Raw genomic sequence first — 27,934 nt, forward strand, 5'->3', positions numbered from 1 at the left:
ATGCAGCTTTAAAAATGTTTAATGAGAAATAATGTGCACATTCACAGTGTTTGTTATACCTCAGGGACATGCACAATGAGTTTTGGTGAGAAACACTGAATGCAAACATAACGCCGTCTGGAAGCGTATAGCACCACCCTCCTGTTCCAACACTTTTAGCTCAATCAGCACTATTGTTGTTGTTTCCAATGTTAGCGCTGTTAGCACCCTTAACTCAGCCGTCGCCATGTTGAGAGCCGTGCGGAGGCGATATAGAAATGCTCCCAATCTCACATTTAGCACCTTTAAGCAAAATGAAGCCAAGGTCATTCGTTTTAAAATGGGCATTTAGTCAAATATTCATTTCGGCGGTTTCCCCCATAAATTGCTGCAAGCTGCAACATTTGGAGCATGTTTACGGGGCATAAATCAAGACTTAATGCTGCATTTAAATAGTTACAGACAGGCAATTTATTCTTGGCTCACTCCTTGCAATTTCTGCAATAACATCGTGTGACTGTGTGTGTGTTTCACAGTTTATTGGCAACGATCATTACCTGCTGACAACTCCCACTCGTTCTGGTCTTTATTGTCGCCCTTTCATTTTCCAAAAGGCCTGTCGTTCACATGATGCGTTTACACACCGCACCAGCACACACACCTAACCAATAGCAGGATACAAGCAGTGTGACGGGAAGAGGGGAAACACATTTGCTCATGCACTTAGCAGATCAAACCAAGTCTGTGATGGCTTCTATAGGTGTCAGGGCATAATCTGTACACACCACATATAAAGATTCAATTATCCTCACATCACCTGCAGACATTTTGAGAAGAAGAGAAGCTGGGGGGGTGTCAGAGGTTCATTAAGAAATATTCCAACATCTTTAGTGCTTGTTTTGCCTCCAAGCTTGATAATTACACATTAACTTCTTCACCACCAAAAGTAGTTAAATACAAACTTGTAGTGACACATGGGCCATATATCATCCCAGTGGGATACAATAACATATAAAAGTGTATGGTTTTTAATGTGTGAGCTTGTTAAATGGATAAATACACCTAATCGCTTTGTTGCAGAGAGTTAGATAAGAACATCGATACCAATCTGTATAGTCAAGATTATGCTTCACCGGCAGCTTAGTTTAGCATAAAGAAACAAGGAGAAACAGCTAGCCTGGCTCTGTCCAAAGGTAAAACAAGTCTGCCTACCAGCAACTCTTAAACACACTAATCAACATGTTATATCTTACTTGTTTAATGTGTGAAAAAAAGTGTAAAAAGGACAAACTACCATTCCTTTAAAATGTTTCAATATTAAAATATTTTAAAATGCCTCTGAATGCATATAATTTAAAGTTCACCCGTTGATATTCACACTGCTTCTGTGTCACACAAACAACCTCTACTAACGTTTCTACTAATAGCACTACTGCTTTTGAACTTTCCGACACTTCATCACCTTAGTGGAGTGACCGAGACACAATTCAGTCCGATGGAAAGTCTCATTTGCGACCAGAGGCTGGTTAAACCACAGAGAAGCGTGTTTTCCTGTAAGCCTGTGGGACCATCAGAAGTTCAGGGAGCAGAGACCTGTGGTTAATCGGTGCTGGTAGCTGCCGGGCCTCTGGGCTTCAAATGAAAGCTGTCTCACTGATGTGTGCGGGACACAGGGGGGTAGATTGGTAGAAGCTTCAGCACACTTTATCCATCAAACCTCACTTTCGAGGCTTGGATCAGCGGGATGCTTTCTCCCAGGGTTGTGGTTTCTGGGAGACCGACGGAGCATTTCCATAACGGCTCACATTATACTCCTCAATGTCAGTTTAACAGCCAGTGTGCAGTATGTTTGACTACAGTATGAATCTGTCAGCAATGTTTTAATGATTTTCTTCATGAAGACAATATTATTTAAAGGAATAGATTGACATTTTTGGAAATATGCTGATTCAGTGTGGAATAAAAGAAGAATCAAACTGTAGTCGCTCCCTTGTCCATATTCCACCGACTATCTTAAAGATGTCTGGCATTTGCTTGCTTAGGGAGGGCCTTTTTTGGGTAGTACGGTAGACCACTCCGTGACCTGGGTGAGGGGCTAGTCGAGGGGTAACATTGGACTTGTACATATGGATCTGATAGAGGGGGCAGATAACCAGTAGACGCGGTGGAGCCATCCCTTGAACAGAGCAGGAAGTGTGTGGCGTGTCTGTCTGCTCCTGTTCTACTGTGCAGTGTGTGTGTGTGTGTGTGTGTGTGTGTGTGTGTGTGTGTGTGTGTGTGTGTGTGCTGAATCATGTTGTCATGAGACAATATTAACCCATATGTTAACTTAATGACTCTCCTACTGTTGTATGAACATTGAAAGAGGTGCAGTGGAGCGTTCCCACAGTCGTAACGGTCTCCTATGGAGTAAACTCTCACATGAGGATGACATGATGGAGGGAAATGAAATCACATTCTTTAAGGGTGTATATGTTACGTGAGTTTATGGCTGCGTATTCTAACGTTTTCTGTCCTGGCCACATATCAGAAAAATGGATTCGTAAAGTGAGTTGTTATTATTATTCCGTACATCAATCACAAAGCCGTTTTATTCCGAACAGTAAGTTTTACAGTGTGATAGGATCTTGGCATGGACGTAGATTAGTGCTGACAGATTCTCAACGGTTGCTTCAGTAAGCGTTGTGGCTGGCACTAAGATCACAGACCGATCATCTGCCTCCAATCTGTCCTCCTACAGTGGGTGTGTACGTGAAGGGTAATTAGTCGATTTAAATGATTGAAGCTGTACGCAGGAGGGAGTCTGTCTGAGAAAGTTCCTGTGAAAGTAAGCCAAGCATGGGGAGCATGTGCATTGCTGCTTCATGGTAATATTATACATGTACAAGACTTGATTTTTGATACAACTCTATATACTATACATTTTTATGCAAACCGTCCCTTTTTCTGAATAAATAATTGATCAGTTAGCATAAATATAAATCACAAATCACTGTATTTAATTAAAGGTCAAGAAGAGTTGTATGATGCTGTTGTGTTGTCCCACACTGAACCTACATAGTATGACCAATAGTCAGGTCACAACTCCTGCAATAACAGACAACAGGAAGTCATGAAGGTTATTGATATATCATTATAACCTTTATGTAATCAGGTAAGTCCCACAGAGATTGAGATCTCGCTAACATCAGCAATGTACAGTGAAATATTAAAAAAACATGACACATTTAGCATTTTTAAGCAGTATATAAACATTTAATAAATAGTTTAAAACAGTGGTTCCAAAACTTATTCACATCAAGGACCCCTAAACTGACAAATTAGACCAAGGACCCCAGTTTGATAAGCTTTTGTCCAAAGGTCCCCCATCTGATAGGATTTTTGCTTTTTAGGGTTGCCCCCTCTTAGTGGATTAGTCTACTAAACTGTCTTTTTTGGTGTTAATCGACTAAGATTTCTTTAGCTGATTAGTTGTTTTTTATGCTTTTTTCATGCTGAATGACCTATTTTCAAGAAACGTATGAGCACATATCTGGTAAACACAAGATTTAAAGTGATGCTTTTGTATGATTCTTTGTGGAGAAACTCAGATGTACAGATCTGTCAATTAAATCAACTAATCAATTAGTCGACAAAATCATATGAGTATTAGTCAACTAAGAATTTCTTTGGTCGAGGACAGCCCTATTGCTTTTAGATGTTTTATTACAGACAGTGTATTCAACCCATGACCAAAATATTCATTTGTTCTGTCATTATGTTACTTATGGATGGAAAATATTCCCCTTTTTGCTGGGGACCCCTGGAAACCCCTCAAGGACCCCACTTTGAAAACCACTGGTTTAGAACACACTATAATAGTAGTTGTAAGCAGATATATATGTTTATTAATGTATTTGTGATGTAATGTATTTAACTATTTCTTAAATGTTTATGTACTGCCTGTGAATACTAAATAGAGGACCAAATGGCAAACTGCTGCATTTCGATGTTCCACATAATCTAGTACAGAAACAAACACTGACTTTCTATTGCACTACCTTAAGCCCAGGTTAATGGGGACAACCTCATTAAGGAGATTAGAGAAAATATTACTGCAATATTAAATTTATCTCATGATAAAATATCTCAACCTTAGTTTTATAGGATGTTATAACGTTGTGATCACTGATTGCTGAAAAGGGAGATTAATGTAGTTGATTAGACTGTCGTCTGCATGCAAGAAATCAGAAACGAGATACCTTTTAATCACAACACAGTAAAATAACACCGGTGAACTAATACAATATACTGTACATTCACACTTATTAGACTTGATGACAGAATGAGGAATTTAACTGTAATCAGCCATTGGCGCTGACACTATTACGTTAACAACATGTTGCTCAAGGCAGTGAATTACTTACGGCTGACGTTCCTGCATTCAGAGGATACAAAGGTCAAGAAAATATGGTTAGTTTATTGGTGGAACCTTGATCCTTTATTTCCACAGAAGGTAAAGGGGAAACTTCTTGTTGTTCAGATCCAAAACGTCGAAAGAGCCGAAAGCAAACAACATGTTTAGGTAAGAAAACTACAGATCTCTTCGGTGGGTTTCATGACTCTGATTGTTAACCTGGTTTTAATGTTTAACCGTGTATAGATTACATGGTTTGTTTCTGTGACTGGACAAGGATCTGTTGTGTAATGTCTATCAATCACTTGAAATGTGGACATTAATCCAGAGTCTCTTTTCTTGTAGGTTTTCTCTAATAGTCTGTGTTTCTCTGATATTTGGCATCACAGCAAAGCCATATAAACCCGGGGTATGTATATATATTGCTCCTGGCTGTCCACAATACACTGTAAATTATTCCTGATGAATTTAAAATGACAAACACTCTTGTTTTTTGTACAGCAGTCATGTAATATTTGTGCTCTCTTTTCAGAACAAAGATGAAGCATTCCAGGATACCGTTATGTAAGTAACTAAACCTAAAGTGAATAATTGTCTCTTGGACTGAGGAAATGCTGACTAAGATTGCATGATTTATTTATTTTTTATCTCAGGTCCTTAGATGACAAAGGAAAGATGTCCTGGCAAGTGGAGCCTCCTGAGGACATGGATGGGACTGACTATGACATCGACCCTAGCATGCAGATTTGGAAGAGTATGAACAGTGGTGGACCGGACAAACGGCCCCTGAAGGCCGAAGAAGACTTGGATGAGCTGTACCACCCTTCAATGGTTGATCTCAATGTTCAAATCCCAAACCTGGATGCCGTCCCTGCTGCCGACATCCAAGCAGAGCCCTGGCAGGAAGAAGCCAACATGAAATACAATCAGGAACCAGAGGAGGATAGAGATGACATCGACCACCCTGGTTTCAGTAAGGTGGTCTCAGACGAGCCTGAGCAGGACTGGGATGAAGTCTACCACAAACCGAGGGAGGAGCTGGCTAGATACCTGGTTCCAATGGTGGCTGAATACGAAGCTGGTGCAGAGATCAGCGTTGCACACTCTGAACCAGAGGAGGACGAGGACGAGCTGTATCACGGCGATGACCAGTATTCCCCCGTACAGATGGAGCCGCTGAACGATGAGGTCATGGGTGCAAGTGATGTCAGAGTTCACCTTCAACCAGAGGAGGACATGGACGACCTGTACCACAAAGATCTAATGGAGCTCATCCCTTACCAAGATGACACTAAAGCTGCCGCTCCTGTTTATGTGCTGTCTCAGAGGAAGCACAGCGAACCAGAGGAAGATCTGGACGATCTCTACCACCAGTGATCCTTCCACAACTCATCCTGTGTAGCTCCGTATCATTTCAGATCAGACACAAGCATAACTGATACACAGGTAAATTAGAAGTGCTATTTGATTTTGTTAATCAACAAGAATAAACACATCTAAATCACACACTCATCAAAGACTTCATTTGTTTTATTCATTGAAATATGTACAAAACAGATGCCAGTTACAAAAAAAACAAAATATTTTCCGGTCCATGTAAACTGGAGATTAATCATATCATATTTTACAGTATTAATTACAAATTAACAAGAACACATTAGGTTTTGAACTATTCGCCTTCTCCTGATATTCATTAGAAAGAATTACAGTTGTGACTAAATCATTAGATCATCATTGCTTTAAAATGTGTGTGTCACTGTAGCAGCTCAGCAGGAATGACCCCCTTCTTCAGTATCAGGTTACCATACAGAGCCGTTTCCCTGTGTACACAGAGCAGAGGAAAAGATTGATCAGCTGCGTTTTTTAAAGACATGTTTGAAATTTGTTGAGATTTCAAAGCATTCTGTTGTGCAGACTATAATCTCCAATTATTAAAATGTTAGTTATTGGTGAAAAATGTTGCCTGGTTACAGACCTCTGAACCTCTGTTTCTACAGTAGGCCAGAACGGACAAACCAAACACTGGCTCTAGCAAGAGACTTTCATGTTTTTACGTTGCATGAAGGCCACCGTGGTTCTCCGTGAAACTGCGGTAACGTGAGCCGCAGAGTGCAAAACTATGGTACCGGCATTACCACGGTTTTGCACTCAGCGGCTCACGTTACCGCAGTCTTGTTAAGGGAGGAGTGAGCGGAAGGGTACTCAGTTGGTTGCAATCTGCAACCACACCACTAGATGCTGCCCACTCCTACACACTGTACCTTTAAGAAGGTTTGCTGATTTCTAAAAAAAAAAAAAAAAAAAAGCCAACAGACAAATTAAATCTCAAGTCTGTCATTTTTCTTAACTTATACAAAGTGACACATGCATTTGTACTCACTTTGCAGACACAGATTGAAACATTCAGCTACAATATTCAAATGTAGGGCAGAGAAAATACACACCCTGTTGCCACAACAGCGTAGGCTTTCTTGGCTCGGTCATAGAAAGCAAACCTCTCTACCTTCTCGAGAGGAGTCTGAATGTAGAGACACAAAGAGTCAAAAATCAAAGGAATATAGTTATTTTGAGTTACTTATTGAATGCATTAATCATTAGGTGGACAGCCCATTTTACCTGAGATCCAGCCTGACCCAGGAGCTGTGTGTAAGTGTCCCACACAGGGACAGCTAAACATCTCTGTTTGTCACTGTCTACCAGATCCATGACTGCAGCCTGTGGAAACATATTAGCACAAATTCAACAAATGAAAATTAAAAAGATAACAAATGTAGGCCACTGTGGGTCCTGTACCGGAGAGGGGACATAGGTGTCCAGGGGCAACAGCTTCAAAACGGCCTCCAGAAGCTGTGGGATTCCCAAACCTACATAAAGATCAGACACAGTTATAAATACTCCACAACATTTATTATTTACAGATAGATGGATTTTACATACCATCAGCTCTTATCTCTTTTGGACCACAAGCACAAATAGAAGATGCTGGAAAGTTTGCATCAGCAAGAACTGAAAAATAGAAAGAAAAACACTGAATGACTGAATGAACATGTTACATTTGTGGCCTTTGGGTCAGTGTATCTTTTGGTCATTCGATTTTCTTTTCACAAATGGATATTAAAAAAAAAAAATTAGTGGTTATTTGATTTTCGTTTTAAAGTACAAAAATAATATTGAAATACAAGGCGTTTTTCTTCATCGGGGTCAAAAAGGGATGAACTAAACTTGAAAAAAAAATTATTGATTTTAATTCTTCTATTTCTAAAAATAAAAAATAAAATTACTAGAAGACAGAAACGAAAAAAACGCCCCGTTTTTTTTTCATGTTCTGCGACCGGAAGTTGCCATTTACAAAGTAAGAGCGCGTATGAGGACGGTGTTGTGACATGTTTTCTTCCCTGAGACACACTCTCTTGATGTTTCAAAAAACTACGTACTGATCCATGTCCATCACCTTCAGTTACACAGCAGCACCGTGCTTCTTTTTCTCTCATATAGCACCGTCCTCATTCACTCTTACTTTGTAAATGGCAACTTCTGGTCCAGAAGATGAAAAAACGGGGCGTTTTTTTTCGTCTCTGTCTTCTAGTGATTTTATTTTTTGTTTTTAGAAAATTAAAATCAATCCGTTTTTTTAAGTGTTAGCTCTTCCCTTTTTGATGAAGAAAAACATCTTGTATTTCGATATTATTTTTTGTATTTAAAAACGAAAATCAAATAACCACTCGTTTTTTGTTCTTTAATATCCGTTTGTGAAAGGAAAACTGAATGACCAAAAGATACACTGATCCCTTTGCCAGTCTACAGGTTAATGGTGCTGTGAGTCTTAAAGGTCCCATTTTATAAAAAAGTGAGATTTACATGTTTTTTTTAATTATAAAGCAGGCTTAAGTCCTATATAAATACTGTGAAAGTATCGAAACACTCAATCCACAGGGAAATACACACAGCCCGTATTCAGAAACTCTGCATTTGAAACATGCTGTCAGGATTTCTGTCAATTTGTGATGTCACAAATATACAATATTTAGATCCTTTACACAAATTTAAACGTAAACATTCTAAATGTGTCCCAGTTTATTCCTGGTTGCAGTGTATGTGAATGTCATTAGCTGACAGGAAGTACACATGGACCCAAGCTGTTTCCTAGCAACGCAATTCTGTTGCAATTCTGTCAAAATGAGCTAAAACGGAGCGTTTCAGACAGAGGGTAAATACAGGCATATTCAGGCTGACAGTATGAGGAAAATATTTTTTTTTTTAACATTACAGCATGTAAACATGTTCTAGTAGAAACACAAAATACAAGTATGAACCTGAAAATGAGCATATTATGGGACCTTTAACACTGGTGTTGACTTACTGTAAACTTAGATTAGCCTATTGCCCTACAATGACTGTACTCACATTATAGGCTACCAAATGCTCGCACAGCCTACGAGAAAGGCGACCTAATGTATATGTAGTTAAATATCATACCCAGTTCATCCCCGTGGCCCATTTTAGCCAGAGCATACAGCAGTTCAGGTGACAACACAGAGGGGATTCCTCTCAGCACGACCATGCTGCCAGCTGACAGCCACAGAGACGAGAGAACTTGTATTGAGGCGAAGCGAGAGCAATCACTCCAGCTTACTTCCGGTTTCGTTTAGGTCCGCCAGACATGCTTTCCGACAAAATAGCCTTATAACAAAAAACAAAAAAACGTTTAGCGAGTTGCTAGTCTCCTATGTGTGTCACGCTGGTACCTCCTGTTGGTCGTCAAGCCAAATTTCCGACTGTTTTATTTTGCAGTCTGCCGGACGAATGTTGTTGTTTTCTACGAGGCTATTTAAGTATCTTGGTAGATAACTATCTTGAAAGTTAACTACATCTCTTTGTAGACGCCAGGGTGACGCGTCATGTGAGCAGGCGCCCTGATCTGATTGGTTTAGAGGGGCTTCGCGTCGAGTTCCTGTTTAAAAGCTTGATTTATTTAAATAGGCTCAAATATCATCACTAAAACACAATTTATCTGTCCGTCATCACAGTTTATCACATTGATAAATGTAATTATTATTATTATCAATTTAATTCTGTTCATAACATCTGAAATATGGCTATTATTTATGTTATGTGGTTAGGGCTATATATTATACATGTTAGGGTTAGGGTTATATATTGCACAGGTTAGGGTTAGGGTTATATATTGTGCAGGTTAGGGTTAGGGTTATATATTATATAGGGTTAGGGCTATATATTATGCAGGTTGGGGTTATATATTATACAGGTTAGGGTTAGGATTTTATATTATACAGGTTAGAGTTATATATTGTACAGGTTAGGGTTATGGTCATATATTATATAGGGTTAGGGTTATATAGGTTAGGGTTGGGGTTATATATAATACAGGTTAGGGATATATATTATACAGGTTAGGGCTATATATTATACAGGTTAGGGTTAGGGTTATATATTATACAGGTTAGGGTTAGGGTTATATATTATACAGGTTAGAGTTATATATTGTACAGGTTAGGGTTATATATTATATAGGTTAGGGTTATATATTATACAGGTTATGGTTAGGGTTATTTATCATATAGGTTAGGGTTAGGGTTATAGATTATACAGGTTAGGGTTATATATTATACAGGTTAGGGTTATATATTATACAGGTTAGGGTTAGGGTTAGGGTTATATATTATATAGGGTTAGGGTTATATAGGTCAGGGTTATAGGGTTATATATTATATAGGTTAGGGGTTAGGGTTCTACCAGCACACAAATAAATAAAGATATTAAATTAATTTTGTTTATGTATTTATCTGTCCGTCATCCCAGTTTTTAACATTGATAAATATAATTATTATTATCAGTTTAATTCTGTTCACAACATCTGAAATATGGTGATTATTTATGTTATGTGTTCAAAAACTTTTTTTCCCAAAAAAGTGCAGTCACTTTTGCAACAAAGTAGAAGTTATCCAATGACATTGTGGAAGCCTATCTATATATATAAAGCTATACAATAGGTTAGTGTCATTAGTCCAAAAAAACTGCATAGTGGGTTAATCTTTGGTCTATATGTTGTTTCTGACACCCTTGGGTGGGCATAATTTAAAGCAGATATACCGGTGAATGTGTTATTCCGAAACGGTCTCTGGTGCCAAGAATGCGAGATAATGAAAATATTTGTCAAATGAAAACCACTCCACCCGGCCTGTTTCATCTGAGAAACTCTCAGCTGGATGGCAGAAAAAAATGCTGAGGAATCCCTTTCCATGACCGCAGATCCTGGTTCTGTAGGCTAAAAACAAAACAAGAGATCTGCTTATAAAAAAATGCTTTCATAAAAGTCAAGTCACAGCATTTAGCAAAGCAGGCTTGTGGTCTTACACTGAATTTACAATCCTTATACAGCTGCTGTTAATAATGCAGGAGAACCATGTTGGTACTTTATTGCTGGTATTTAATCTGCAAATATTAGCTATAATATGTTCATAATATTTCTGCATTACAGATCAGACCTACAATGTATTTTTGCTTTATAGGATGTGTTTTGTGCACAAATCCTTTACCATTTAGGCAATTAACTTTGTAGTAGTTACCCATGGGAAATAATATATGCTTTCTTTTAGCCTATTCTAAATCAGTTTTTGACTGTCTTTGCTTTAAGTTATACAAATGATAGACTATTTTTAAGAGCAGGCTACATACATAGATCAATAAGGAATATAAAATTGAATGTAAAAACATAGATAAAGTCACCAACATGGCTGAGTGGCACAGAGGCAGTGCAGTGTAGGAATATGAGAGGTTTTTTTTTGGAGAGAGATGGGAGGCTGCTGCTGGGCAGAAAGAGAAAAGGCCCTTGCAGGAGCCAGGCCTGTCTGCCGGACTGAAAGCCCCTTTTCTCCCTCTCTGGACCCATGCTGCTCTCTCTTTATTTCGGCTTCTTTAAATGAGTTTATCACGCTATGAGGGTCTTCGCTGCCAAAATGTAACGTTTTGCCCCCTTTGTCTGTGTGGAGAGCCTCAATTGAGTCTACATTTATTATTTTGACCTTTCGGTAGCCTCAAAGAGGAGCTTCTTTTCGGGCCCTCTCTGCAGACTTTTGTGCTTCCCTGCAGAGTGAGGAGACGAGGTTTTTTTTTTTTCTCTTCTCCTTTTTAAAGTTTTGTTTCCAGGGGGCTGACAAGAAAGCAAAGCTCCAGGGGAATATTGAATGAAAATAAAAATCAATTAGGCCATGGCCTTGTGAATATATGGGGGCGCCGCCGTGTGAAGATCAGAGAGAAGAAAAAGTTGCCTTGCGATGATTGGAGCGGTTAAAGAAAGCTCACACTAACACAATTTGTTCTGCTATTTTCTTTGAAGTCAAAATTATCGTTTTCCTGAATATTTCCAGCCAATAGGTGATGTGCAAGACTTTACAACCTAGATCTGCAAAGCTATTCATTTTTATATTATAGGCCTATAATAACACGAGTGGGCCTATTTTTTTGGTGTCTTCTGATGATTTCCTCTAAATCATTATAGAGTTAAATCTTACAGAAATAATCATATTCATTGACATTTTGTCAGATAGATAAAGACTATCTGCTATAAGACTTTAAAATCAAGCCCTTTATTTGATGCTGTACAAACCTGCACTGTGATTTTGGGCCTATTAATATTTTAAGTAAAGAAATCACAAGTAAATTTTCATTTGGTATGAAAAAATGTTCAAATCTTAGGCTATTACAAACATAGTGCTGGCAATATGACTAAGCATCTATAATTTTTCTGTATGATTTCTTTAAACAGTATTTTAATGACTTGACCTTATAACTTTCTCCTTACACTCAGTTGCACAAATGAAGCGCTCATCTGCACAGCAGTCTCTGCGCAACAGTCCCACTGAGTTTATTCTCTGTCCAGTTTCTGTGCCTTTCTGTGTAACAGCACAAGAACCCCATCTAGTGGTGTGAAGTACACACTGATTGAACTGCTGGGTGAACTCAATCCACTTGTGACTCAAGTTTTTTCAGTTGCAGATTTGTAGCTGACACTAGGTCTGAAAAATATCTGCCAAAAAACTCTGAAAGATGTCAAATAAAATGTCGGAAGAAAAATAGTCTGAAAAAAAGTCTGAAGAAATATCTGTAAAAAAAAAAGTCTGAAAAATGTCAAAAAAAAAGAAATCTGAAAAATGTCGGAAGAAAATAAAGTCTGAAAGAAAAAGTCCGAAAAAAGTCTGAAAAATGTCCGAAAAAAAAGTCTGAAAGATGTCGGGAAAAAAACGTCTGACAAATGTCTGAAACAAAAGTTTTAAAAAAGTCTGAAAAATGTAAAAAAAAAAAAGAATCTGAAAAATGTCGGAAGAAATAAAGTCTGAAAGAAAATGTCAGAAAAAGAAGTCTAAAAAATTCTAGAAAAAAAAGTCTAATAAATGTCCGAAAAAAGTCTGACAAATGTCCGAAAAAAAAGTCTGAAAGATGTCTGAAAAGAAAAGTCTGAAAAATGTCAAAACAAAAAAAAAAGTAGAAAAAATGTGAGAAAAAAAAGTCTGAAAAAAAAATTCTGAAAAATGTCTTGAAAAAAACATTTGACAAATGTCTGAAAATAAATTGTTTAAAAAAGTCAGAAAAATAAAGTAAAATAAAAGTCTGAAAAAAAGTCAGAAAAATGTCCAGAAAAAAGAGAAAGTCATAGAATAGTATGTGGAAGAAAATTCATAGTATATATTTCGAAAACAATGTAAATATCATGATAAATCATGGTATAGTAGGTCGAAAAAGTCATAGTATGTTATGTCAAAAAAAGTAAAAAAGTGATAGTGCCGTATGTTGGAAAAAGTTTTTTAAAAAGTCGTAGTATAGCATGTCAAAAAAAGTCATGAACGTCATACTATACTATGTCAAAAAATTCATAAAACATTGTAGTAAATTATGTAAAAAAAAAAAAAAAAAGTCAGAGTATATTATGTCATCCTATGGTATGTCGAAAAAAAGTAACAGTATAAAAATAAGTCATAGTATAGTATTTTGAAAAGGTTTTAAAAAGTCATAGTGTAGTGTGTCGAAAGAAGTTTATAAAAAGTCATAGTATTGTAAGTAAAAAAAAAAAGTTAAAAAAAAATGTTTGTTTCATACTATATTATGACATTTTTATAGCATATTATACATCCTTTACAGCATCCTCTGCTTGTCTTTGATTTTATTTTGGAGGCGGCCTAGCTGTTTCTGATGAGCCTCCCTGTGGTTCTCTAGCTGCTTCTTCAGCATTTTCTGGAGGACGGAGACACAAAAAAACACATTTCAGACACACAATCATTCAAATGTAAGAATTATCTCTGTTGTAGTTTCCAGCTGTGTACAGACGGTAGTGTTTTTAAGGTCCAACTCTCCTCACCTTGATGTCTTTGTCTCCATCCAGTTTGCTCCTCCTCCTCCAACACCTTGTGTCTTTTCTCTGAGAACCAACAAAGAAGACAAGGTAAGGACTGAGTGGGCTATGACAAATATAACCCTCACGAATGAAATTAAGTCATTTAGACGCATAAATAACCTTTCAGTGACAGGGTATGAGCTTCAATCACCTTTTGGCAAGTGGAAAACTGCATTTTATGGGTTGCCTATTACCGCTTTAAAGATATTTAAACTGGAAAAAAAGTATTGGGTTGGTTATAATCTAGGGCACCGAGCAGGAAAAATAATGCAGTCATAATGCAAAAGAAATCCTTTCTATAACCCATGAGTAAATCATTATAATTACAGCAAAGTTTCCAAATATATACAAGGATATTAGATGAAACTGTGATGCAATTACTCATGCGATGTGTTCAAGAATCACAGAAAATGAGAGGATTAGAGGAATTATAAAAGCTTTCCTTGGATTGATATGGGGTGACCTTTGCCCCGAACATGACACAGTGCCTTGCTGTCTGCTAGAACCTAATCATAGTTCAAAGTCTGCTCTCTGGTTGGCAGAGCCAGTAGGAGCAAAGTTTGTTTTTGTCCCTCACTGTCTACGCTCTTCTCATCCTGTTAACAACACCTTGTCTTGTGGACAGTTTCCTCTGCTTAGATTGTCACCAGTTCATCACCATGCTGCTTCGGACTGTGGTTCTGCTCCTCCTCTGCATGTCAACGGTTATGTGTGCCACTTTAGGCCACTACCTGAGTCAAGAAAAGGAGGAGGAGGAGGCCCCTGCTGTGGACCCAGCTGCTGTTATTGATGGTGTTGTAGCAGCTGACTCTGTAGATGCAGCTGAAGAAGCTGTAGCTCCTGCAGATATCCAAGTAGGCGATTCCCCTGCAGCTGAGGAACCTGCAGCTAATTCCATCTTTGGTGACAATCTATTGGCTAAAATACTTGCAGTGGATAACCCAGCAGCTGACAAACCAGAAGTGGATGTCCCAGTAGCAGATGGTGCAACAGCCGAAGAGCCGGGGACAGACAGTGATAGGCCAGCTGAAGACGCCCCTGCTATGGAAACTCTTACTGGTGAAGCTGTCACCCAGGAGCAACCTTCTGCTTCTGAGGCGGAGGAGGAGAATGAGATCAGACCAGTTCAGACAAACCAGCCCCTGAAAGAACCCTCGGCAAATGAAGACGATAACAGCTGGAGCTTCAACTCAATTAGAAATAGTTTCCAGACTATGCACGGATACTTTGACTCCCTGGTGGAGCTGTCGGGAGGACAGGATGGTGTGTGTCAGTACCGCTGCAGATATGGTAAGAACAAATCTCTTGAATTAACATACTGTTATGTCACTGAGAATCACAAGTCTTTTAGTGTCCTATAGTTGGGACTCAGAGAAAGGTAGATACTCAGAGTTGTTGCTTTGTTTTCAAAAGAGACAAAAAAGTTTGATTATTATGTTGTCCACGTCTCGTATTCCTTCTGTACTACTATGCATTTGTTTTCTTAGCACACTTTAAGTCTCAATCAATCAAATCAATCCCACTGCTGTCAGTTTATCAGCTACTTATTTACAACATGCTGATAATGAAACCTGAATACATTCTGGTTATCAGTCGGGGAGGTAGACGTGTCTATTCAGTTACACAATCAATACAGATGTTCTCAAACAGATGTTACATCTTATCTGTGAAACGACACACACCCAAGAACAGAGAGATAGTGTTGATCCTTGACTATGAGTACATGACGACATTAGTTTTGTTAATGTGCATTCACTTTAGTTTGACAATTAAATGGAACTTATCTGTTTTCTTAGGAGGCATTCCTCAACCTCGTCCCGGCTACCAGCTCCCAGAGCCCAACGGCTGCAGCTCCTCTCTGGTTGGATTCCAGGTGAATGATGGTGTAGGTGGCCTGTTCATAGCACCAACAGCCCAGAACTACATCATTGAGCCCATATACAACGGAGCTTACCACAACCATAACGGCTAGAAATGTCCTGCGTCAAAAAACTGCACTGACATAATACAGTTCTTTCTTTTGACAGCTTGACCTGGGGATCCCTGCTATGACAAAGTGCTGTAACCAGCTCGACATGTGCTATGACACTTGCGGCACAAGCAAGAACGCCTGTGATTCAGAGTTTCGCTTGTGTCTGCTTGACATCTGCTCCGACCTTAAGAAGAGTCTGGGCTTTGTGTCGAAGGTGCAAGGTGAGGTTATTTGTAGATATTTACACAGCTATATGGGGTGCTATGAATGTGACCACAAGGAACATCTCATCATTAAACTCTGCATCCCTTCTCTCTCTATTTCTTTCCTTCTTAGCTTGTGAATCGATGGCAGACGTTCTCCACAGCACAGTGGGGACTCTGGGTTGCAGGCCTTACATGAACAGCCAGAGGGCAGCATGTGTCTGCGAGGGAGAGGAGAGGGATGAACTGTGACACGGAACGCTATGGACAAACTCACGGGATGCTTTCACAAGACAAAATAACAGATTCACGGGCTATTCCACAGATTACACTGTATATTTATACTCTTTTTGTCAAAGAAGAGATACTTCACAAGAGCCCTCTCAAGATTCACAGTCTGGGAGTTAAAAAAAGACATAAATGGAGAATGCAAATGAACAGTTTCTTAGGTTTTATTCATAGGCAGTACTGACATATATTAGGTATCTGATTATGACATTCAGAATCTTAATTAACTGCTTATGCATGGTGTGCTCTCCATACTCCATTTCATTTTAGGCCATTTTTAGGCCTTTATGACTCCATTACCATAAATTACTTTGATGACTCCAAACAAAGTGCCTGATGGGAAGGATATTGTAGTTGGATTAATTTCCTCTAGATAGAAAGACACAATTTAATTAGCGCACTCAGTTTGTTGTGCGCTGCTATTTATCAAGATAATATGCTCAAAGTCAGCGTTGTGTAAATGTAATGCCTCTTACAGCTACTACGTTAATGTTTGATGTAAGTTATTTGCCAGTTATTCGTTATTTTTTTATGAATGAATGAATACATGACTAATTGCAGTTTAACTGACGCGATTAATTGTCAGTGATGAAGCGTATGCATAATGTCACACTGCTATCTCTTTTCCACCACACTGGGATGTGTGATGTGAACCCCCAGCCATCGATTATACTGAGCAAATGAGTCAAAATACATCTACGGGTGTTCCACATGTATTTTTCAAGTCAGAGATAGTGTGAAATATAAAAACCACTTCTATAAATCTATTAAGTCTTTAAGCTGCAATCAAGCCTGAGAAATGCCTGAAAGTGTGACCTAGAAAAACATCCTTCACGCTGTAGTTGTTACAAATGAACTGTGGCCCCTCCGCATGATTTCTAATAGAAATGTCATTCACTTTAACGTCAGTAAACTGTGCTGTCAGGGCAAAGTGGCAATGACACACACACACAGAGATGTGGATGTATTCTGCAGAATTCAAATGATTTACAGCACTGTGACTGACACTGGAACTTACATAGGCATAGAGAAGAGCATATATACTGTACATCTGCATGTATATGTGTATATGAGGGACTTTTAACTACCAAATAAACTGAAATGGTCAGCTCATCTCCTTTAATCCAAATGTTACTCTGCGAATGTTATTTTTGTGTTTGGTGTTTTTCGGCCTGTTTAAGTTAGTTTGCGTCACGGCTCAGGCAGGATGAAGATGGGGCCTCCACTAAGTGTGTGCTTCTCCCGAGGTTCACCGGTCCGGATCTCTCGGCGGGCACGTCCTCGACATCGCTGAACGCAGTGTGAATCTCCCGCCCCGCACACCAACACTTGGCAGTGGAGGAACACTTGCTGTAAACAGAGGAGACAAGCTTGAGTAGATACAGAAGAACACCCCTAGAGTGTAAAGACGCTGCTACTTCAGATAGTCTATGAATACACCCCTTACAATATAGTGCTACACAGACATAAACCCACACACACACACTTGCCAGCTGGCTCCCAGCATGCTTTTTAGACTCACTCGGTTGTCCTTGCCAACGAACTTGAAGACAGGGACCTGGTAGTGCTTAGAGAGCTGGTCCTTTGACGAGTACTGTGTCACTGTTTCATCAGAGATACACCTGAATGAGAAGCCAAAGAGGAGAAATAGAGTCATGTATGATATCTTAACACAGTATTCAGTGATCCATATATGATTCTCTAACAAGCCACTTCATCAAGGTTAGCTGCCCGAGGTCTGTGAAACACTGTATTTTTGCTGTATTGCAGCCCTGCTCTGTTGGTGTCTGTAGAGTAGCAGTGGAGAAATGGTTTTGCCAAAAGTGAGTATTCCCAAGATAATAAGGCTGTTCTCTGTTTCGATTTTTCTACTCAAAATGTTCTTGTTTTCTTTTCACACTGACAAAGCCAGTGGCATTTATCGTTTGACATTTCTTTGAGGGAGCGGAGATTTCTTGTCCTATAACCGTGAAGCAGCTGATGCGAAGGCTTTGTGGAAACACAGCAGCTGGGTTTGATCCTGTTGACGTTTATTATAAGGACCATTAACGTTGCAAGACCAAGTGCATTTCTTGTATTAAACCTGCAGTAGGCAGAATCATTTTGGCATCAATAGGGAAAAATGACATAATAACCTTTCAGAATATTGTAATTCAAGTGTTCTGAGAGAAAACTAGACCAACTCCTGGCTCTGTTTTCAGGCTTTTAAATCTAGCCTGTGATGGGAGACTTTGGCCAATCACAAGTCATTTCAGAGAGAGAGAGCGTTCCTATTGGCTGTTCATTCAACGGAGGCAGCTGTAAATCACTCGCAAACTCCGATCAAACGGTGAAACTAGGCAGCGCTGATCAAATATGAATCAATATTATGTTACTGTAATGCTTATTTCAGTTTGCTCTGGCTGGTGGGCGGTGCTTGGTATTTCCTCAACTTATCTCAACATGGCTGCCGAGTCACAAACTTTCTCATTTTACAGCTAAACAGTACACTACAAGATGTTTCTGAAATCATTTGAGGCGAGAAATAGTCATTACAGTAACAGAATATTGATTCATATTTGATCAGCTCTGCCTAGTTTGACCGTTTGATCAGAGTTTGCGAGTGATTGACAGCTGCTCAGAGAAGGCAGGCTCCAGCTCGGCTCTGATTAGTTGTTTTCCTCCAGTCTGTGAAATCTTGCAGATGCCATTAGGAGCACCGGAGGACACAGAGGTACATGATTTTTTCCCGATTACCTGTCTCATGCACTACTGTCAGGATACAGTTCCCGTTTTATAAAAATAACTATTTTTGTAATCATATTTGCTCCATATCTACCCACTGCAGCTTTAATGAGACAATATTAAAAAGACAGAATCAGCCTGATCAGAAGTGTTTTCTATTAGTTTTGGTTTTCCACCTCCGATGATGGGCTTCTCAAGCCTAAGGGCCCTATTTTAAAAATCATATGCTATATAATAAAGTCATTTTCGATACATTTTGATTTTAAATATTGGGGTAATTTGGCAGTAATTCCAAAGAAATTTCAAATAGCTTACTTGGTAATTATCACCTAATTACTATGAACTTTGTGGACCTGTAAAATGAAGTGTTACCCTTTATTACTATCACATATTTATCTTTCCTGGTGATATAGTGTGGAGTTTCTATAAATACCGCTTTTTCATTTAAGTCAGCCACAGCGGCTGAAATCTTCTTGGTATAGCTTGAACCATTTATTATATCTTCAAGCATTAGAGGGTAGCAAAACAGAAACCTATTCATTTAAAAAAAAAAAAAGGAATGAATAAACTCTTCCAGCAGTGTTATTTTCCGGTTCAAGGCCTTTGCAATAAGTGTGCTATGTCATGCAGCTCAAGATGTGACATTAAAACTGATCAAACTTCCACACTATTCACCCGTCTTTGATGAGGTAATACTTGATTGCCTCGTCAGCTTTGGGCCCTGGCGTGGCGAAGCAGCTCTCCACTAGTGCAGAGAGGCCCTCCACCCTCTCCTTCGGCTCCACCCCGAAGAACAGGGAGTCGTGCAGGCGGAGCTGAGGCGGGGTACGGTAGGGCTCCGCGAACTCTGCGCTCTTGAAGAGCTCCAGTGAGAAGGGGAAGACTCCCTCGCTGTGGCCCGCCAGCTCGAGGGCCGAGCCACGCTGACTCGCCTGGTATTCGTCCGACACTTGGTATTCCCTGGGGAACTCACAGGTGACTGGGAGCACTAACTTGCTGGTGCGGACTATCAAGTCCTTGCTGCTGCCTGGGCTGCTCCGAGGGAGGCCCGTCACCAGGTTGGTCCCCACAATCTTGTCTTCTGTCACCTGGGGGTCAACATTCAGTTTACAGCGCTTTAATAGCTTTATCAGTCAGTGACAACCTACTTTTAAGGCACAGCTCTACAATATAGTTATATAATAATCAAATATTTCTCCTAGCCCTAACTGTAGACACTAAACCCCGAGCACGTTCAATCTAAACATTTTCAACCCAATGCCTCTGACCTCCACCACTGTGCCGCAGGTCTTGAGGCTGAAGCTGAGGTTGATGTGGGTGCCATTAGAGACACCTCGACAAGACGTGTTGGACAGGGAGAGCTCCAGTCCTCCTACAAGGTCCTTAGGAACTGACACAATAATAGAGCTGGGATCACACTGGACTGGCACTGCAGGACAGAGAGACAAAGATATGTCATTATGGTCCCATAAAATGGCACAAGTCATGAAACGATGCATAAATACAACAAGAAAGAGATGAAAACATACCACATCAAATCAGTTTGTTGGCTAAGTACATAAAGAGAGATAGGTTATTGAGGAACTAATTAACATGAAATGATTGATAATGAAAATAATCGATGGTTGCAACTCTAAATTTGAATGTCTTTGGGTTTTTTTTATCAGAATGAACATGTGATTTGAAGATGTCACCTTGGACTCAAACTGTGATTTTTCACTATTTTTGACATATTATATAATAAACTGTTTTCAGTTCATCAGAAAACTAGAATTACCGCCTCATGGTTGTTTGCCTCTGTGAACCAGTCAAGTTGCAGTTTATATCCATGCCTGTCCAAAATGTCATCACTTCATCATTTTATCCTATACATTTGTGTGACAAAATTAGAATTCTTGAGTAATGGCCAAAAATGTGTTTAGTAATGGTCATGGTGACCTAAATCTTTGACCACCAAAATCGAATCAGTTCATCCTTGAATCCAAGAAGACGTTTGTGCCGAATTTGAAGAAATTCCCTCCAGGCATTGAGAGATCGCGTTCACGAGAATAGGACACACATGAGGTCACAGTGACCTTTAACCTCCAAAATCTAATCAGTTCATCCTTGTGTCCAAGTGGACACTTGTGCCAAATTTGAAGAAATTCGCCCAAGGTGTTCCTGAGATATAAGGTTCATGAGAATGCAACTGACGTGAGGTCACAGTGACCTTGACCTTTGACCTTCGACCAGCAAAATCTGAGTAGTTCACCCTTGAGTCCAAGTGGAAGTCTTTGCCATATTTGAAGAAATCCCCTCAAGGCATTCCTGAGGTATTGCATTCACGAGAACAGTACATACGGACAACCCGAAAACATAATGTCTCCGTACACAGCTGTCGCCGGCACGCAGCATAAAAATGATCTACAGATTAAGCCATAGTGAAAAAAATAATTTTATGTGCGCTATCAAAAAGACCCTGAGGTAAATGGTCTGAAAGCAACATAACTTTTCGCCAGGATTGTCTCATTTCTCAACAAAAGGTCAGATTATTATCCACTACTAATATAGTTAAGGATCCTCCCTCTGCACTGAAATGTTGGGAACTCAGTTACGTCCTTAGGAAATGCATTTTGGTGAAACCATCTAGAACATCTTTTCAGATTAATGCAAGCATGCATCTCCGTGTGAGCTTGCCTTACCATCTCTGATTGATTATCTAACTATATATCTACCCATCTCATACACACACTGATACTCACCCTGACATGTGCGTTTATCCTCTCCCAGCTCCAGCCCTCTGGGACAGTGGCACTGATAGGAGTCCGGCAGCGAAGAGCAGCCATGGCTGCAGCCTCCATTGTTAACATGACAGCCTGCTATCTCTGCATGAGGCGACACAGAGAAAAGGAGAAGATGAAGAACACCACTGTCTCTGTGCAACACTGACTGGTCCGTCATATGCGCACATCACACATAATTGATGTACCTCTGCAGTTGTGTCCATCCTCATCCAGCACACGGCCCGGCCCACACTCACAGCGCCTGGAGCCTTTGGTGTTCACGCACACCTCTGCACAGCCACCGTTGGCCTTCTCACACTCATTCACATCTGAACATAGGACACATACACCACAGCTGGGTCAGATATTATTATCAGATGAGTCCTGGTTTAATCGACTGAGTACCAGATGGGTGGAGTTTATCACCTCGAGGCAATTCACTTAGTGTTCCTAGGAGGAAGATGATGAATCGACTTCAGAGGACTTTAAAACTGCGTTGATAACACTGAGAGGACTAGTAAAGAAATAATGATGGGTGATATAAAAGGAGGGACTGAAGTGAGAGTGCAAGGAGGTGAGAAAAGACAGTGAGCGAGGATGGAGAAATGATGAAGTCATTTCTGAGACAGGGAAAGGCAGATTTGGTCGATGGGTGAATAATGAGATAATGGGAGTTTTCAGGCTGGCTAGGTCACCACTGCATGCCTGTCACCCATCATTAGGTGTACAGGCCAGTGTACAAAAGACAATATTTCAGTCTTTCTGTCTCAATCTCTACTTCCTTCATCATGCTGTGCACTCATCCTTCCTATTTTAGGATCTATCTCAAGAAATAACATATTAAAATATTTAAACTACTCAGGTTATAGAAACTAGATAAAATGGCTTGGACAGCAGCCACAGGGCCGTGCCACACTAGAGCAGTGTTTCCGAACCACGTGGCAGGCTACTTGAACCTCAGGGGGGTTATGTGGAAAGATTGTGGAGTAGTTTATTTGATGAAACAGAATTTAGGATATGATTTAAAAAGTATATCCACATATTGAGTCAGCTACAACATCTGAGCAATGTCGCAATTATAGTAAGAGCGTGTGAAAACTAACAAGCAAGCAGAGGAGTTTAAACAGCTAGCTAAAAATAAAGGATACATGTTGAAATGAATAGCTAAAAGTACGGATAGATAGTTGAAAAAAATAAGATAAATGAATAAGCTGTTGAAACAGTTCGCTAAAAGTAATGGATAAACTGTGGAAATAGATCAAAGTAATGGATAAGCCTACATGGTGAAAATGGGTTAAAGGGTTGTCGGTTTAAATGTCAAGACAATGGAACAAACTCCATCCACTGATGAAGACTAGGGCCCGGCCACTAATTGATCTTTTGGAGGTTGTAACAGGCTCAGGTTTAAAGCTAGAGTGAAGATACTGGCATCATATGAAGCTACAAAACCAAATCCGTTGGTACCAACCATGTCTTACTAGCTTGTCATGAAGGAGGTTAAATAACGCTCCAAACTTGCGCTAAATTTTGGCGAGGAAAAGCTGTCATGGCTGTTTTCAAAGGGGTCTCTTGACCTCTGACCTCAACACCGCAATAATTTGCGATTAACTATGGACAATTATGCAATTAATCGCGATTAAATATTTTAATCAATTGACAGCCCTAGTATATCTATATGCCGTTTTACTCCTGTTTGCACAGTCTAGTTAGATGCTAAACTGCATTTCATTGTACTGGTACAATGACACAATGACAACAAAGTAGAATCTAATCTAAGTGGACCTTCGGTTAAAATTGTGTTTTGTCAAACTACTGTTTACGGTCAAGGTTGAACTTTCACACTTCCTCGCATCATGGATGAATGTGAAGCAAGTATCTCTGAAGACAAAAATGTACTAATATTAAAATGTTTGAAGAAATTAAATCCTCATGATGACCGAAACAAACCACTTGATTCTATTGGCTTGTGTTGTCTTTGCAGGCTCTGCCCCGTATTATGAATATAAGAATGAATAAGAATAGCATAACAAACATCTTATCCAGATGTATAAATGTTATTTGTCGAAACAATGGGTGAACATTCTGCAAAGCCAGTCTGATTGATTTCACTTGTTATTGTTTTTCAGAAACCATTTCCAGCCTCCATCTGTCTTCCATGTCTGTTACACAACTTATCTGTCCCCCCCTCTTCCTCCGTCTCCTCTCCGTCTGTCTCACCCAGGCATGTTTGTCTGTCTGGTCCCAGGACAGTTCCAGGTGCACAGCGACAGTCAGACTCGGGACATCTGGGACCTGCACAGTCCACTTCATCACAGATGTCATAGAAATCTGTGAAACACACATACACAAACGTATTAACAAAACAATAGACAAGACAATTAAAAGTGACTCTTTTACACATCACACATGCTCACTCACGGCCACAGTAAACATGGAAACAGACTGAGGGTCTGGGCAGGCGATAGACAAAGTATCCTCCAGTGCAGGCCTTCACGTCCACAGTGGCGTTCCACTGGCAGCAGTTGTCGTTGAAGCTGGCGCAGACGGGCAGGGTGACGATGCCTTCGATGGGTTGAGGGTGGCTGCCATTGAGCCAGATGGGTGCGTGGGTGCCACAGTGGTTCTCAGAGACGCAGAACGTGGGCATGGCATCCCCGGCCATGCCAGTGAAGCGGTACCACTCTCCAGACACGTGGCTGTCACACAGGGGCACGCCGGATGTCTGGTTGACATGGTAGTCTGTGTTCCTCCAGGGTTCGTTCAGGCTGATGTAGGCAGAGCACGGGTCCAGGGCTGAGGGGCCAGACATGAACAAGACTTATAGTTGCACATGCTTGGAAAATAAAAACATGAACATTATGTACATAGGTGTTTTAAGATGAGGAGAATGTCTAGAGTCTGAAAGGGCAGTGGTACTCAAGTAAGTACTTTACTTGAGTATTTCCATTTGAACTACTTTATATTTCTAGTCCACTAGATTTATTTCAAAGCTCTGATCACTAGTTATTTTTTCCGTTTGAGACTGCACATACAAAATATATGGTAGGTTTAAGAAATATGATGCCTTGATATGGTTTAAATTACCCACCAGTATATAGAGTTGTTGAAATTAGCTGCTTACACATTAATGATGCATCAATAGTAATATACAGTATAATTTATACATACTATATAGGTAGCTACTTTTACTTTTGATACTGTAAGCACATTTTCCTACTACTGTAATACTTATGTTCTTTTACTTGAGTTAAATTTTGAATGCAATATGTTTATCGTACTTCTACAGGAGTTTTTTTTTATATATTGTATTGCTACTTTTACTTAAGTAAAAGTTCTAAATACTTTAAGACCCAGTTCACCCAAATTATGAAAAGAAAATATATAGGATTTGAGATTTCTGACTCCACATCAATATAATAGAGCTGAAATTAATTTTGTTTCTGATGCTCACAGAATTGAAAAACATGCATTTAAAACAAGGGGAGCTTTGTTGCAAGTCCTTCCCTATATCTCTCCCCCTCATTTCCCCTCTAGAGTAAACACTAAAAAACACATACAATTCCCACAAAAGAAAATTCAAAACAGGGTCATGCCCCCATTACTCTGAATAATCCAGACCTCACGGTTAACAGTTTTCAGTAGACAGTAGTTCCAATGAGAAACCGAATCAGATCTACCTGCATGGCTAGATACCACTAAATGTAAGAAAATCATTTTTTTCCTTTTGTAATTTTGGTGAAGTGACCCTGTCGCAAACCAGGCCATGTGGCCATGACAAAAGAGGGAGATGCATACAACAAAGCCAACTAAATTATTTATTAATTCAAAGAAAACATAGGAGGAAAACTTAAACTAACAGTGGCATGTGGAATCAGTAAATCCAGCAGTGTAAGTGAGTGCAATGTGGCATGGTGCAGCAACACAAACCATACACCAACCCAAAGCCAAATGGGTGTTTCAGGAAGGAGAGGGAACCAGCAACGGAGCTGCCAGGGTCGTCAAAAGCCTTTAGAAGTTCAATTTACTGCTCAGTCCATAGACAAGCACTATATCCCATACTGGTCACTTGAGCAAACTTGTTACCATGAAGCAGACCTTTGCACCGTCAAGATAAACTGTGACACAGAGTCGATTTTAATTGAACTAAAAGCCAACAAGCTGTCCACAAAGAACTCTTTATCCAGTCCTGTCAGTGGTGACTCTTTCCACTACAACCAGCGCTGCAGAATCAGGAGAACAACTGAATGAGCCGAGTAAACAAAATGCAGCAAAAAACAATCAATAGTCTCTCCCCCCTCTTCGTGCCCTCTCAACAGTGTAATTAAGAGGTAGACATAAAACAAAAGGAAAAGAAGTAGAAGACGTGGGGGATGATTGGAGCGCACAAAGTGGGCAGGAGTGAGAGCAAGTGTTAATCACTGAGAATCAGCAGGGATGAAGAAACGGCGGGAGGTTGATCGGTCCGGCAGTAAAGCGTCTTCAGTGACAGGCCAGCAGCCAGGAAACATGACAGCTGACAACTAGCACATAACCACCACTATAACCAAACTCCAGGCTTTCCATTTAGTTGGATTGCTCTACATAAAATATCCATGTAAACGCTTTCCCGCACCTTGTACGAAAACTGCTTTCCATGTGTCATCTAATGGTTGACCAGGGCTTTAAACCTCATATCTGCTCTCACAAGTAAACACGAAAAAACACCAAAATATGTCAAGAAAAATGAACAGACTGACATCTTAGTTCCTGGAAGCTATGAAGAAATATGGGTGCGAGATGGGACTAATTTCGTGACCATAAATGATGTCACCACCACACATCATTTTTACTCTCCGTCCACTAATGGACAGTCCATCTTGTCACTGCTCCAATAAAGGCCGAGGGATCAATCCACGGCCTGAGCCCACTGACAGCACAAACGACCAGTTTTGGAGACGTACGACTGACCGACAGTGTTCCAGCTCGAGCAGCACAGAAGGGGCAGAGGACATAGCTGACTCATGCGGGTGTATGCTAATGGGAGCGTTAAATCTTCCAGATGGGGCTTGAATAACTTAATATGGCTATTAAGGGAATGTGGAGCCGAGCCTGACCCGAGTCACACTACAGCCTCTTATCTGCACAGATGAAGATGAAGACCCAGAGTAAACAATGTCAAACCTAATTGTTCTTTCCTGTTCATTTTGTCTACAAATCTCATGAAGAGACTAAAACCAACTGTGAATTGATCCTACTAACACCTGTACGCCCTGTGTGGCCAAAGCCTGATATATCTTTTTCCTTTGTGCTATAGAGCCCCAGTAGTAACATTAAAAACACATCAATGAGCCACACGGTTGCAATGGACGACAACTTGCTTCATTAAAAATCACACATACACCAACAAACTGCTGCTGTAAATACTCACTAGAGCACCAAATGTGTGTTAATCCGCTGCTGAAAATAGTCCCTGTGAAATGTACTATTTGACCCGGTTTGGGTAACATTTACTGAAAGCTACAATGCCCAGCTGTTGTAGGAACTTACTAAGTCTATTTTTAAAAATGAAAGTATATTTGTGCCCCATTTTTAAAGATTCACATCTTCAGTAGAAGTAAATAGGCTTTGGGCAGAGCGCCTGGCTGGTTAGGGAAGTCCGAATGTATTGGAAGATGGACTAACACATTGTTGGTTTTGGTCTTTTCAAGGGATTTGTTGACAATACAAAATATATAGAATAATGTCAACCTTATTCTTCAATCTATAGTAAACACTGCTGTAATTGCCGTTATTGCCAAACAATAATTAGAATATTATCTTAGGAGATACCTGCTTGTTTGAAAGTGAAAACATAACAAAAGTTACACTCACCTACACCTGCAACCACAGCCCCCTCCAGCAGCAGACTTGTAATCACCCAAAAAATCATAATTTATTTTCTCCGTGTTTTGGCTAAACTATAGTCCGAGCTCAGGCCTGAGTGTGTGTGCATGTGTGTGTAGCTCTTCTGGTTTATCCTTAGGGGAAGCCTGTCTTTAATAGGCGCCTCTTATCTGTATGTGTCATGTTGTCATGTCTGTCTGTCCCACCTTGACCCCTTGACCTTTTTCTCCCCAAATCCAATGACAGGACCATCCTCCCATTGTTTCAGACTGTACAGTCTTCACACTCCCCTCCCTCCATACTTGCGCACATGACCAAAATACAAAACTACACCAAAAC

At 39.9% G+C, this 27,934-nt stretch overlaps 4 protein-coding genes across 7 annotated transcripts; 2 read left to right on the forward strand and 2 right to left on the reverse strand.

Annotated features, from left to right (window-relative positions):
* The first annotated feature begins 4,390 nt into the window (after positions 1–4,390).
* Positions 4,391–5,884, forward strand: LOC141774111 (uncharacterized). The gene is made up of 4 exons (XM_074646463.1): positions 4,391–4,543; positions 4,721–4,784; positions 4,908–4,939; positions 5,029–5,884. Exons 1-4 carry the CDS (start codon positions 4,536–4,538, stop codon positions 5,750–5,752), a joined length of 828 nt encoding a protein of 275 aa, XP_074502564.1. The 5' UTR covers positions 4,391–4,535; the 3' UTR covers positions 5,753–5,884.
* Positions 5,885–5,887: 3 nt separating this feature from the next.
* fuom (fucose mutarotase) lies at positions 5,888–14,190 on the reverse strand. 3 transcript variants are annotated; one of them, XM_074646465.1, is made up of 7 exons: positions 14,063–14,190; positions 13,749–13,838; positions 7,313–7,381; positions 7,169–7,239; positions 6,992–7,090; positions 6,820–6,893; positions 5,888–6,195 (listed from the first exon to the last, which is right to left on the reverse strand). In XM_074646465.1, exons 1-7 carry the CDS (start codon positions 14,100–14,102, stop codon positions 6,129–6,131), a joined length of 510 nt encoding a protein of 169 aa, XP_074502566.1. In that variant the 5' UTR covers positions 14,103–14,190; the 3' UTR covers positions 5,888–6,128. The 3 variants fall into 3 exon arrangements, with proteins under 3 accessions (XP_074502566.1, XP_074502568.1, XP_074502567.1); XM_074646467.1 differs by having other exon boundaries at positions 13,749–13,808; positions 14,166–14,184; XM_074646466.1 differs by lacking the exons at positions 13,749–13,838; positions 14,063–14,190 and adding an exon at positions 8,852–9,630.
* Positions 14,191–14,308: 118 nt separating this feature from the next.
* pla2g12b (phospholipase A2, group XIIB) lies at positions 14,309–17,370 on the forward strand. Of its 2 annotated transcripts, none has more exons than XM_074646461.1 (4): positions 14,309–15,074; positions 15,581–15,669; positions 15,812–15,977; positions 16,093–17,370. In XM_074646461.1, exons 1-4 carry the CDS (start codon positions 14,444–14,446, stop codon positions 16,209–16,211), a joined length of 1,005 nt encoding a protein of 334 aa, XP_074502562.1. In that variant the 5' UTR covers positions 14,309–14,443; the 3' UTR covers positions 16,212–17,370. The 2 variants fall into 2 exon arrangements, with proteins under 2 accessions (XP_074502562.1, XP_074502563.1); XM_074646462.1 differs by having other exon boundaries at positions 14,311–15,074; positions 15,581–15,657.
* oit3 (oncoprotein induced transcript 3) lies at positions 16,396–27,744 on the reverse strand. Its single transcript, XM_074646460.1, has 9 exons — positions 27,584–27,744; positions 24,152–24,526; positions 23,951–24,061; positions 21,940–22,062; positions 21,713–21,835; positions 20,240–20,400; positions 19,647–20,059; positions 17,770–17,869; positions 16,396–17,597 (listed from the first exon to the last, which is right to left on the reverse strand). The coding sequence occupies exons 1-9, from the start codon at positions 27,639–27,641 to the stop codon at positions 17,439–17,441; spliced, it is 1,623 nt and encodes a 540-aa protein (XP_074502561.1). The 5' UTR covers positions 27,642–27,744; the 3' UTR covers positions 16,396–17,438.
* Between the last annotated feature and the right edge of the window lie 190 nt (positions 27,745–27,934).

Source organism: Sebastes fasciatus, chromosome 9 (assembly GCF_043250625.1).
Source record: "Sebastes fasciatus isolate fSebFas1 chromosome 9, fSebFas1.pri, whole genome shotgun sequence".
Lineage (NCBI taxonomy): Eukaryota > Metazoa > Chordata > Actinopteri > Perciformes > Sebastidae > Sebastes > Sebastes fasciatus.